We start from the raw sequence: 13,915 nt of genomic DNA, 5'->3' as shown, positions 1-13,915 counted from the left end.
TCAGTTAGACTGAAAGATTCCAAGTGATCGGTAACTGGAGGGTTCACCACTCATATGAATTCACAATTCGACCAATAATTATTGAGTTGTAGAATGACAACGTGCTCAAGAGCACAAACCACGATGGATGATGATGAATTTATAGAGATCAAAATGGTCGGTTCAATAGCCGAGACAGACACACCTCCAAAATCCACCAACCTCGAAACTGTCGAAACAGCTGTTTCACGAGCATGCGCGGAGGTCCATTTTTCATTACAAAGGAGGTGTTGACAATTTATTTCATAAAAGTTTGATTGTCTTAAATGAAGATTAATTTATTGATCAGTGGTTAGATGTGCAGAGTATTGATCGTTCATCCAGCTTTCATAATACGGGATCAAATGCATACAAGGTCTTTTCTATGTACATGCCTAAAGGATTGGAAAGCGGCGTCGAGCCTTGACCTACAAAAGTACAAGTCAGTAGTGTAGAGTCTAGTAAGAGTAACCTCCACTGCGCGGTGGTAACAATAAGAATATTAACATACTGAAATTTTGACCACGGTAAGAAATTGGTATTTCAGTGGACCTTTTACTGGAAACTTATATTATAATATGTTTAGATCGTCATCCTTTTTTTTTTAATGTTAGTGTCAATACTATAGAGAGCGTGATAGTGATAGAGTGTTAGTGTTAGTCTTCCATCATCCAGAGGCAAAGGACCACCGCAAAAAAAACCCCAACAAAACAACAAAGTCATAGTGACCTCATTTCACCCAAGATTAGCTCATCGTATCCCCCCCACCCACCACCCTTTCAACCCAGCAAAAATACAGATCTATCTGCTAGTGACTAGTGTAAGTATGTATGGTTGGGTTTTGTGTGCGTGTGTGTCGACTCTCTTTTTATAAGACTCTATATCACTAGACCGGTCTATAACTTCTTTTACTTTTAAATTATATTTTGTGTTGATGAAGCTTTAAAAAAAGCGGGTGAAATTGGTTCCACAATCACTAGTAAAAAGAGTCAAACATCTTATACTTATCCTAGGACCCTCCCATACCTTCTCTGCTAAAAAAAAAATAAAGAAAAAACAAAAAAAACAAAACAGCGTTGCTAAGGTTAAGGTAAATGTTACAGATACTCCTACTGATAATTCTATTTCTATCCTCCCTTAGATTTAATGGGCTGTACTTGTACTGTATGTAAGTGTAAGGAACAAATTTCAATTTGATACAGCGCAGGTTGCCTGTTAGGCGCCCTGTATTTAAACTAACACTTCTAAACCCATCATTGTTTACAGCCACATACTCATTCAAGTACAGCAATATATATGTAAACCAACTTTCACGAATACTCAACTCCTTGGCCATAGTTTGTTATTCTATTATTGAGCTAAACTTTAATCAATATTGGTTGACTTTTATTTATATGAGACAAGATACAATACAAATTTGTCAAGTGGCATAAGAAACATATCCAGTCATTAGCACAGATTAATCCACTAGCAGAGTCAGTTTCTTTTTTACCTTAGATGCACACCGGTCTGTTATTCTTGTGAACACATAATTTCTGTTTGATGTCTGAATTCAGAATCTTGAGAGCCAAAACCCATTGATTATTTTTTATTCTCATAAGGCCCGATAATGGATACTATGCTTACAATTTTCTTTCTCACTTTGAAGAGTGTGTGTGGTGCTTGTTTGAGAAAGACGGTCTTGATAATAGGCAAGGTACAATGAATATTGTGAGACTTCAGGAATGATGATGATGATAATAATAATAATAATAATAATAATAATAATAATAATAATAGCAGAATGAAAATCTAATCCCGTAAATAAAGACCAATTGGGCAAAATACATATAGAAATAAAAAGACTTAAAAGCCCAGTACAGTCATTAAAAGGGAAAGATAGCTGACACTGGTAAAGGGTCATCGCTGGGGCCACAAGCCTCATCATTAGAAGTATATTTGGCATGTATGTGTAAAAATAATTGAATGAGAGAAAAAATGTTTTTAATAAATAAATAAATAAATAAATAAATAAATAAATGGATAGATAAAAAAATAATAATATAATAATAATAACAATAATAATAGTAATAATAATTTAATAATCATGATAATAATAGTATTAATAATTATGATCAGTGATGATAATAATAATAAAAATAAAAGTAATAATAATAATAATAATAACAATAATAATAATAATAATAATAATAATAATAATGGCAATGATAATAATAATATATAGATAAGTGTGTTACCAAAACGAATGAAACATTTAATTGTAAACCGAATAACCGCACACTTGTTTAAAAAATGTATATGGAATGAGGAGAATGAATTATTTTTTAACTATACGAGAATGATCCCCTTAAGAAATATATATTTAAATATAAAGGTGAAATGCTGCAAGGATGAGAGATAAAGGGAGAGGGTAAGGGAGAGGGTGAGAGAAAGAGAGGGGGGGGGGGGGGGAGAAAGGAGAATGTCGGAAGTGCTCGAAAAACTGATACTGATATATTGAGACCCATAAAACTATAAGTATTACATAAATCCCAAGCACAAATTTCAACACCGTAAAGTAGAACTCAGATTCAATACATTCATATCCAATACAAATTATGTTGTAGTAAGTAAGTAAAAATTCAGAGATCAATATCATAACTATCACGTTAACAGGGAGATTTTCCTAGGAAACAAATTTTGTGTTATTCTCATTTGTTTTATCTTTTGACATAACATTTCAGGTCCTGTCCTTCTGGAGCAAAGACAGAAAAGGTGTCATCACGTGAAGAATGCAACTTGTTTAAGTGCCTTTGAAGACGATTTCAAATAACTCCTGATCGAAATCAACTTCCATAAGAATAAAGCTGATGGCAAACATAAAACTCCCATGCATTCATCTACCATTATTTGAGCCAGGCGGACATAGAGGACCTCAACTGAAAAACCTTCATGCTGTTTACTTGCTTCATGAACAATACCAGACTGGTTGATGCTTTTGTCTACTCAAGCTTATTGATATTTCCCTATGAAAATTGAACAAAATATTAATACACTTGGTGTGCCACAATTTGAAATTTCATCTTTGGTATATTGCATGTTATACTCTTTGAAACATGTCAAATATCTCCATGCCCTATGTTATACTTACTTCTAATGATTCTTATATCAACAAATCATATGGCTGTCTGGAATGGCCCTGTGCCACAAGAGAAATTGACACAGCAGGTTGGTTGTTTGAAAAGACGGAATTTAAGACCAATATAACAGTTATACCATCTTTAGCTATCATTGTATTTATTGTATTAGTGTCTCTAAAAATGTACAACTGGTACAAAGATAATATCAGACTAAAGACCAGAGGAGATGTTGAATTTGGGGATGATAGTGAAGTTAATTACGGTATCATTAAAGAAGGAGACAAGGAATTTTGCAAGGTTGAAATGCGTTCAGACACAACATCAGTTTATGATACTGTCACCTCTTTTAGATTATTTGGGAATGGTCAAGCTACCTCCATTGCTCATGACACAGTTGGGTCTTATAAATCACTTATTTTGCAAAGAGGAGATCCATCTCATTATGACAGTGTTAAATCTTACAAAGCTTTCTTAAAACAGGTTACCCAGAACAAGGATGTTGCTGTGGAAGTGAAATTATTAGAAAATTACCCACTGAAATGTAAGAGTGCTGAACATTGTGTTGTTTTGGAGGAAGATTGTGGATCATTTCAAATTACAAAATCTAGATTTCTCCATGGTAATGTAAAAGCATCTGCTAATGAAAAGAAAAAGAACAGATACAGGAGAGCCAGTGGAGAGCCACTAGGTCCAATGAGAAAACGTTCAGCATCTAATCCAATATATAGTTGTAGAAATCAAGGGGCCACAAGTCTTCCATCTATTCATTATTCTGTATCTAGTGACTCCTCTAATGAGGAAGACACCCTCAGTGCTTTCAGAATGGAACGTAAAAAAGCCTTTGAAGACAGATGTAAGAAAATTTCACGTTCATGTTCAGGAGGAAGATTGACCAAAGTTTCTAGTTCTGATAAAACTTTGGACGAAGACCAAGAAGGTCTCAATAATCCAAAAAGAAAAAGACACTATTCTGCAGATGGTGGGAGTAGAATGGGGAAACTACCAATAGGGTATGGGAATAAACACTTTAAAATTAGTCGAGCTTTTCAACATGAATTGAACAATCTAAGGGAGAGTATTAGTGAAACAGATCCAAAACCTGAGGAACATGTTCTTGTACCTCCGGATGAATCTTCATCTGAAAATCCTGACAGTTCACCATCGCCATGTGACTCCAGTATCTCCTCTGATGCTATTGAATCAGAGAGTGAGGACGATGAAACTAAACTAATGACACAAATTTCTGGTGTATCCGATTGTACGACTGTTATTTCTAATCGTGACCTGGCATCATCTGCAGAAATTTTATCAACTCATAGTGAAATCTCAGAAGGTTTTACATGTTTGGATGCAGACAGTTCCTTGTCTTCTAGTCAACAGGTAATGAACAAAATAGAATCACAGAATTCAAATGGTCATGCTAGCACCTCAGTTCATGATGCTGGTTTGGGATCTGGCTCTCCTCATAGAGCTACCTCTATCCAGCCATGTATTAATACTTTAGAAAAACTGGACGATGAATCTACTTCAAAAGCTTTTAATAACAATTCTTCCCTTCCTGCCAAATCGGCTTCGCAACTTAGTCCATCTCATAGTGGATCAACTTCATCACCAACAGTGCATGACAAACTCCGCATGGAAATAGAAGATTCAGAAGATACTGACAATTCTGTGAGCTCCAACCCAAGACGTGTGAAAAGATTTCATGTGACTTCTGTACTGAAAGAGGACTTAACGATTCAACAGAGTAGTTCAACGGGCAGTCTGCTGGACTCATGAAATTGTCAGTTTGCTTATTTACTGTTATCCAAACCTTATAGACTTTTTTTTTTTCATGTGCGGGGATCAAGTTTGTTTTAATAATGACAACTGTGTTTTTTCTCTTGAGTTGAATCCCCTGTTTGACCAAAATTCAATCACTCTCTTCTGTCTTGCTTAATATCTAAGGAAATAAATCAGTTACATACATAAAGAAGAAACTAGACAATATTGGTATACAGATATAAACAATGATGAAGTTTCTTATGGTTATGTCAACAATGATTTTAGTCATTAATATTAATGTTCATTTTACACCCATTTTGATGTCTCTATTTTATGACAAGGTCTCACAATCAGCCAGTTTTGCAGACAAAAATAGATTTCCTCTCATTTTAAGATTCACATTATCAAATGTCACGTCATACTGTATAATATAAAGCTTAGGTATAAATTGGATATATCTTTAAGTACTATCATTACAATAGTATAGAGTTGTAGAAAAAATTGGAAAAAAATTGTGAAATCATGCTGATATAGAAACCTTAAAGCTGTTGAATTTTATTGTTTAATTCTTATTGCCTTTGCTTCAACAATTGCATTTCTTTGATATATTATTATAATATGTAAACCCATCACCCTAATTCGGTATTATGTCAGAGTAAATAATATGATAAAAGAATTTAGATAAAATTATCAAAAATATGGAACCACTTGGTGGGGTCTTTTGACCATCAAAGTGGATGGAGAGGTCACTATAGCCATGTCTTCTATCCATCTTTATCTGTTTTCCCTTTCATGTTGGTCTCATCTTTGTTCTGATTTGACATTCTCAGTTTTTCCTGGTCCTTGCAGGGATCCTGATCTGAGAAGAAGCGCAGTCGAATGTGTGGTTCCTCTCTATTTTTGAGAGATGTTATTTTTTCCTTGTAAATTGTCTTTCTTTCGTACTATTTTCTTTTTTAGTTTTGAATATATACTTTGTAAACATTTGAGTGTATTCTTCACAATGGGATCCTTTGTCTGGGACTGGGACTTGATGAAACTTTTAGGTAATGTCAAAATAGGCACATTGATAGATTGCTCATGGAATCTTCTGCTCCCTATTTGAACCAGTCCCTTTTTTCTTTTGAGCTTTAACTTCAGACCTCGAATCTTTCCCTCATCATCTTCCTTTATATTCACTGAAATGACCTGGTTGCAAGCGCCATAAAACCCTTAAAAACAACCAAACAACAAATAGTATGATCCTTGATTATTAGCACTTGTCGAGACAATTTTAATTTTCTCATGAAAACAAATGTATGAACTCATTATCATTACAAGTTTCATATTTTTACTATAAATTAGTTTCGTCATTTCAATCACCCTGCATAAAACTGCTTCGAGCTGATGGGTCACATATTTGGAAAATGATTAGTCAAGTTGATTCTAAATGTAATTACTTGTCAGCGCAAAAATCCAATAGTTTTTTTCAGGACCATAAATCAGCCTACTCATCATTTATCCGTCTTCTTCTTCTTCTTCTTCTTCTTCTTCTTCTTCTTCTTCTTCTTCTTCTTCTTCTTCTTCTTCTTCTTCTTCTTCTTCTTCTTCTTCTTCTTCTTCTTCTTCTTCTTCTTCTTCTTCTTCTTCTTCTTCTTCTTCTCTCTAAACCTCTTCTTGTTTGTTTTGATTGGTTTAAATCCCCATAGGTTGGGCTTTCCCTGGGTTAGTGGATATTTCTCAGGTCTACAGTCTGACTTTTCTATCCCCTTATATTATTTGTCCTTTTCATGGAGCTTTTTATGTCCTTGTTTGGTACAAGACTATTTGGTTTCATCTATGCCCTGTCCAGATCTTTTTCAGGAAATGGAAATATACTCCAATGGATTTGATTTTTGAAATGTGATAGGTGATAATTTTATCTTGTAAATCATCTTTCTATTAAATATTTTGCAATGCAGTGCAAGCCGCTTAACCAGAACAGATTTGTGATGCAGAAATCGTTCCAATTAATTGTCGTTCCCATAAACCGATTCCCCTTGTCACCTTTATTGGAACTATCTATAAAAACTACACATATCTTTTGCAGTGGCAAATATTTATAAAATAATACAGAACATCCATGTATTTGTTTTGGTGAAATTTTCTCTTCCATTCTTTGCTATATTTAACATAAAATGCATCTAGTTATGATGATAGATGAAAGAGAATGTGTTACTCTTGTCTTATAACTTCACATTTATACAGAGTTGTCATTACACCCATTTCTCAAAAAGGGCACAAATCAGTGACTCATGAATCCTGTTCCATAAACAATCCACAACACATTATATAATTTACAATTTTATCAACGTGGCATACCTCGTCAAAAGTAAATCAAACATTGCAGCATTAACTATGCTCTCTTTAACCAGGAGTTGCTTATCAAGACTGGCAAATGGCTAAGGTATAACATGTTAACCATATTAAAGGGAATGGGTGGTTGTAGACTCTTAGTTAATTTGTCAAATTTTACTTTTACTGATTTGGAGACACGAGATGTCTTTGTTCTTGTTCCATAAAATGGGAGTTTTCTTGTTTTTGATTACTTGGACAGAAGAAAATTCTTTAAAATTTTGCTGTGGCTCTGAAAACATTCCAATTAATGTGTTCTAATTATTCAGTTGACATTATATAGAAAGAATTCTGTCACACACTGATGTTTCATTTAAATGGCTGTTCTGATAAGTGTTGTTCCAATTATTGGCTTTGATTATATTAGGTTCTGTATCCTTTTTATTCCAAGGCAGCGTCATTGTGGGGCTATTAAATTATTTGAATTTCAGGACTCACTATCTCTCTTAAGATGCTTTTTAGCTTCTTCTCAGCCTTTGACGTAACCTCTTAGTAATTAGAGGATTCAGACAGAAGTTCAAAATCTCATAAATTCAAAGGCACACACAGGCTACCACAAACATTTCAACACCGTAATTATTTCATCCTTTGATATTTTTCCTACGATACCTAAGATTTTTGTAAATATTGTACTCTTTTTTGTTTTAACACATTCTTGAGGGAGCTCATTCTGTGAACGTGCAGTGGAGGGATAGAATAGAAAGAGTGTAGGCTTGATCTAAATCTTTTGACTATTCTGTGATCTACCTTTTTTTTAATGCTGAAATGATCTAATAGCATCGCAAGCACAGTAAAAACCCCACTAACAAATAAATCTTCTTCTTTTTGATTGATTGCTTGCAGTTGAGTATTCCATCATAACAATTTTCCTGTGCCTGTGTCTGGATGAGACATATAGGTATGCTCGAACTAATGAGACAGATTTGGGATCCATATTATTTCCCTGGCTCAAAACAGTTCTTCTCTGTCGTACCTTTTGCCTAGTGCTTGTTAGCATAATCCAATTCTTTTCCTCTGATTATCTGTCAAAATGGCCATTCAGCATCAAATGTACTGCGTTCTGTTGTATTCCACCAGCCCTTTCCTCTCTTTCCGTCCCATCCACCATAGAGGAGCAGCATCTCTCTCTCTCTCTCTCTCTCTCTCTCTCTCTCTCTCTCTCTCTCTCTCTCTCTCTCTCTCTCTCTCTCTCTCTCTCTCTCTCTCTCTCTCTCTCTCTCTCTCTCTCTCTCTCTCTCTCTCTCTCTCTCTCTCTCTCTCTCTCTCTCTCTCTCTCTCTCTCTCTCTCTCTCTCTCTCTCTCTCTCTCTCTCTCTCTCTCTCTCTCTCTCTCTCTCTCTCTCTCTCTCTCTCTCTCTCTCTCTCTCTCTCCTCTCTCTCTCTCTCTCTCTCTCTCTCTCTCTCTTCTCTCTCTCTCTCTCTCTCTCTCTCTCTCTCTCTCTCTCTCTCTCTCTCTTCTCTCTCTCTCTTCTCTCTCTCTCTCTCTCTCTCTCTCTCTCTCTCTCTCTCTCTCTCTCTCTCTCTCTCTCTCTCTCTCTCTCTCTCTCTCTCTCTCTCTTCTCTCTCTCTCTCTCTCTCTCTCTCATATATAATTATATATATATATTTATATATATATATATAATATATATTATATATATATATATATATATTATATATATATATATATATATCTGTCTCTATCTATTAATCCACTTTTGTCCTATGACCTGTAAGTGTTGTAACCGGCATTTAATTCCTTAAGAATTAATGAATAAAGATGTATTGTAGTTTAACTTTGGTTTACAGAAATTGTCACACTTTATATTTTACCATTCTTAATACAATTTTATCGTTTTCTCTACAAAAGCTTCAAAATTGTACAAAATGCATGAAATGTAAGATGACAGGATTTTTAATCTATTGGAATTAATTTAAGTTAAAAACATTTATTAAAACATATATCAATGCAACCCTTAGATCTTTCATTAATGTTGAGAAAATGACTCGTTTATGAAGGTATATAACCTGTTTTTATGAGGTTAGCATTTAACCCTTTTAATGAATGCGAGTATGAGTGGGGCAGAGAATAAGAATCCTTTACATTTTGAGAGAATTAAATATAATTTATCATAACATTAGATTAAAAAAATAGAGACGATGTGTTGTTATTTAAAATTTTAAGTTATTATTGCATCATTGAAAAAGGCTAACACTTTGATAAAATCTATCGATATGGCAGCTATTTTATCAGCATGTTTTTTCATGAAAGCATTTATATATTGATTATACTGTTTGTTTATCATGTCTGATCAACATCCCATTTTCCTGTTGATTTTACATTACTACAATATACTTTTTTTTAAATAATTGATTGAAATTGAAGAATACTGGTCAGCTTCTCAATTATGACAATTATGTTAATAATAATAGTATTCTGGTGCCAAACCACATAACATGATGCTCAAATTATTTTGATTTCTTTTATAAAAGGAAAATAGCAACTTTTTAAATATGTGGGAGTCTCAGTAATTGAACGAAAATTATGGACTTTAAAAATAGCTAATAGAAGATATGACGCGCGAAAACCGTATTTGCTTGTCTGTATCCACTGTATAAGTATCCAAGTAATCAATTGTAATATCTTTATTAAAAAGGTTGCCTGATCCTTTTTTTTTAAAATATGAATGCTCACTAAAAAAAAATAATGTTGTGTACTAGTTCACATTTTGGTCTGTGTAGTTATTTATATAGTTTTTAATTCAAATTACACAATTTATTGATGGTCTGTCGCCATGTAGGACTGCATCCCACATTGGGCTAGGTGGGGTATCAAAACATATCCATTCTTGCTGTATTTTCAATTTCTCTCCCTTCTACGCTTCCAACTGAATTATATTAGGAACCATCTGAGTGTCCCCCCTTTTTGCTGAAGATCCCATGAGATTGGGATCATCATGTGATCAATTGTCTCAGTAACAGTATTATGTCGGGATGATCGTCGTGCTTAAAATTGCATTTTAAGCTTAACTTTTATAACTTTTAAAAAGAATTGCTCTCAATGAGGAGTCTCAGTTTTTGTTTTTTTGTTGGGATTTTTTTTTCTATAAATTCAAATCTCAGAAATTTCTCAATTCTGATCATTTTGACTTAAAAGTCAATTATTCTATATTTTCTAGTTCCTTCCGACATAATAACTGATTAATGTCATGGGTTAGATGTGTCGGTATTATTTAGATGTTGCAAGTTTATTGCATAGAAGTTATAAATAAATTTATATTAAATTTATTTTTTTTAGAATATGAAACTTAAGTTTTAATTAATTTTGTTTTAAAAGAAAGTAATTCATGCAGGTCAAAACCCCAAAATGTCATTTTTCTGATCATTTTAACTTCTTACTTACTTTCTGACATCAGCCTCATCCCGACATAATACCAGACTGAGGTTCTAGTTCACATATATATATGATTCTTTTGGTTGCCATAGGTTTGGGGCACAGTGATAGATTGCTCCTGGGATCTACATTCACTGTTACCCTCAGTCTTACCTTTTCCCCAGGAACATGCAGGCACCATATATCCAAGAGTGACACTGATTTAAAATCTTACTGTCCTTTTTTTTCCTTTTTTGTTTTTTTTTTGTCATGAATTGACCTAATGGACCAGCTTCCTATTACTTATGACCTGAAATGACCTAAAAGTGCTGTTTAACTTCTTCGGCTCAACTGATAAGATTCTTTGCTTGATTCTATTTTCATCTATTCCTCAAACTTGGAACTATTGCCCTTTCTTTTACCTTTTCTGAAACACTTATTATATAACCCAAAGAGCGTTTAGTTTATCAACATTAGCACATTTCCTTCAAAGATAGTTGTTGGAATCTATTTGTTTGCTTTACTAGTCAACAATATTGATTGCATCATGCATTGCATATTTAATAATTCCTGGGATATGACGAAAACCTACACCCTGTCTTTTAAATCCTGTTGTACTTGAGTTCCACTGTATTTTACAATTATAACAGCTATCTAGCTTTACTATTTTTTCTCCCTACAATTTCCTTTACACGTAGATAACAGTATTTACAAATAGGATTCTCACACAAACATGTTATAAAATGATTTTTTTTTTAAAGCTAAGCGGGTATATATTACATTTGTGATCACACAAGTGCTAAAGAAATATTTGACTTCTTTACGTTCATGCTTTCATTTATGTATTGTATTTTGACAATAGCCGTTGTCTTTGATTTAAAAATGTATATCAAGTTCTTGCTTCGTGCCCATTGTGTTTAATGTGTAGGTTTCTTTAAGGATTATAGCCTTCACAACTGCCATGAAAAAGTAAAATTGTTTTGTGATAAATTAACATGTGCAAAGTATGCCTTATGTCTTATACAGAATGTGTATACAGGCAAAGTTTACACATCCGGCATGTATGGAAAGGGAAAAGTTGGGTTTTTCTTTTTCTTCCCGCGGTTTTGTCTATGTTATATTGTTTTATTTTGTGAGCAAACTGTCTGATATTTGAATTTATTTTCGCATTTAAAGTATGAAAAAAAAATTAAAAATCAAATCTTTTGAGGATATAGTGTAAAGTAACTTTTTAGAAGAAAAAGGACTTTTTCTCTATTATGGAAAAACGACTATGACTCTTGTCAGTATTGAATATTGGAAAGTAATCTTGCCTCAATGGAAAATGGATATTGTGCGATATTTTGATTTTATTTGAAATTGCCCTGTTGTACATTTTAAAGTGTTCAATATCAGGTACTCAACTTTTTGTTTCTGAATATCGTACAGGCTGGTCTGTATATCTACTTGAACTTTTTTTGTCATAGTCTTTTTTATTATTATTTAGTTTTATTTTTAAAATAGTTTTTGACCTCATTACAAAGTTCTTATATTGTTATACTTTTGGGTTGCTGGCGTCAAAGCACTACGATGTTTGCTTTCTTTGCTTTTAAAATTGTGTGACCAATCGTCTTAGAATGGTAGTATGTCGGGCTGAACCTGATTTAAAATTGACTTTTAATTTTATTCTTAACTATAAAAGTTGAGTTGGAATAAATGCTAATTGTTTCATAAACTTCTTTATTAAAATAAACAAAAATTTTAATTTCCGAATTCTGATTATGTTGAATTGTATCGGTTCTCTTCATTTAGTGCATTCATTCCGACATAATACCAGAATGATGCGGTGGGTCTCATTTTTCTTACACCATGTAATGTAAGGATTTTAGCTTGCTCACATCGATTCGGGTTGCTCCGTTTACTTAAAATAAAGGTGATTATGTTAGGCCATGCTGATTATTTTTGGGATCTGTTTGAATTTTATTTTTTATTTTAACCAAAAACCTCTCTCATCTTGTCACTTCAAAGAACTGTCCCCGTATTGTTGTTGTTTGTTTTGTTGGCTTTTTAAAAAATATTTTTTTTAGGTTCTCTTTTTCTCCCCCAAAAAAAAGGATTCATTAAATTTATTATTGAAAAATTTTGCGTCAAAAATGGCAAGTTTAGCAACAGCCAAAAAATGCGCATTTTAAAACTAAAAATGCTTTTTTAAAAAAAATCTTTATATGCCCTTCTACATTTACAGTCCAAAACGGTGCACTTTAAAAAAAACAAACAACTAGACGGTCTAAATTAAAATTAATCCAGAGTTACAAACAGTTCTTTCATAATATTTGTAGGCGGACACAGTAGTCATATCAAATCAACTGGGTGGGGATCCTGACCTCCCATAGCGGGCAGGGAGGTACATACTGTGTCTTCTATCCCCTTATATCTGTTATCCAACATGCTTTCTGTCTTTGTCTCGGAATGAGATTACTTGGTTTTGTCCTGGCACTGGCCGGAATCCTAGCTGGGAGGGAAACAGTCAAATGCATAGTTATTGTTTTGGGAGATGATATTTTTTTCCTTGTAAATCATCTCTCTGTTATGTATTATTATTCTTATTTTGAATGTATAATGTAAGCATTTGAGTGTGTTCCTCTTTGTTGGATTTTGTGCTTGTGTCTGGATGAGACTTGTAGGTGATTTCAAACTAAGTACATTGGTGGTATGCTCTTGGAATCTACATCTGATCCCTATATGTTCTCAATTCCCCTTTGTCTTACTTTTTCTTGGGTGCTTTAATTGTAATTCTAGAACTTTTTACTATCCCATTTTCTTCCTTTTCACTGGCGCTGATATAACCTAAATGTGTTGCAAGCACCGTAAAACCCTTAAAAACAAAAACAAAACAATATCAAATCAACTTCTAGTAACCATGTTTTTTTTAAACTGTACATTTTGCATATTTTTTGCAATAGAATCGAAGCAGACTTTTTGAAAAATAAAATTAATTTTTATGTTGCATCCCAGATTTTGACAAAATTTGCATTTGCAATGCATGAATGCAAATAAACAAACAAAAAACCAACAGAGACAGTGTATTATTTAATCGGACAGGTTACTACCCCATACCTGCTTCTCCCATAGTGGGCAGGGAGGTATTTACTGTGTCTTCTATCCCCCTCGATCTGTTTTCCAACACGCTTCTATCTTTGTCTGGGGATGAGATTACTTGGTTTTGTCCAGGCCCTGGCTGGGAAGGAGACAGTCAAATGTTTAGTTGGAGTTTTGGGAGATGATGTGTTTTTCCTTGTAAATCATCTCTC

The 13,915-nt window shown here is 33.6% G+C and overlaps 1 protein-coding gene across 2 annotated transcripts; it reads left to right on the top strand.

Moving 5' to 3' along the window:
• Nucleotides 1-222: 222 nt before the first annotated feature.
• On the top strand, nucleotides 223-6,520 carry LOC144968547 (uncharacterized). 2 transcript variants are annotated; one of them, XM_078907013.1, is made up of 2 exons: nucleotides 223-545; nucleotides 2,742-6,520. In XM_078907013.1, the coding sequence occupies exon 2, from the start codon at nucleotides 3,114-3,116 to the stop codon at nucleotides 4,914-4,916; it is 1,803 nt and encodes a 600-aa protein (XP_078763139.1). In that variant the 5' UTR covers nucleotides 223-545; nucleotides 2,742-3,113; the 3' UTR covers nucleotides 4,917-6,520. The 2 variants fall into 2 exon arrangements, with proteins under 2 accessions (XP_078763139.1, XP_078763140.1); XM_078907014.1 differs by having other exon boundaries at nucleotides 223-838; nucleotides 2,742-5,413.
• The last annotated feature ends 7,395 nt before the right edge of the window (nucleotides 6,521-13,915 follow it).

This window comes from Berghia stephanieae, chromosome 3, assembly GCF_034508935.2.
Source record: "Berghia stephanieae isolate SIO BIC M18660-M18661 chromosome 3, UCSD_Bste_1.3, whole genome shotgun sequence".
NCBI classification, from domain to species: domain Eukaryota; kingdom Metazoa; phylum Mollusca; class Gastropoda; order Nudibranchia; family Aeolidiidae; genus Berghia; species Berghia stephanieae.
This window is presented reverse-complemented; position numbering and strand designations above follow the sequence as displayed.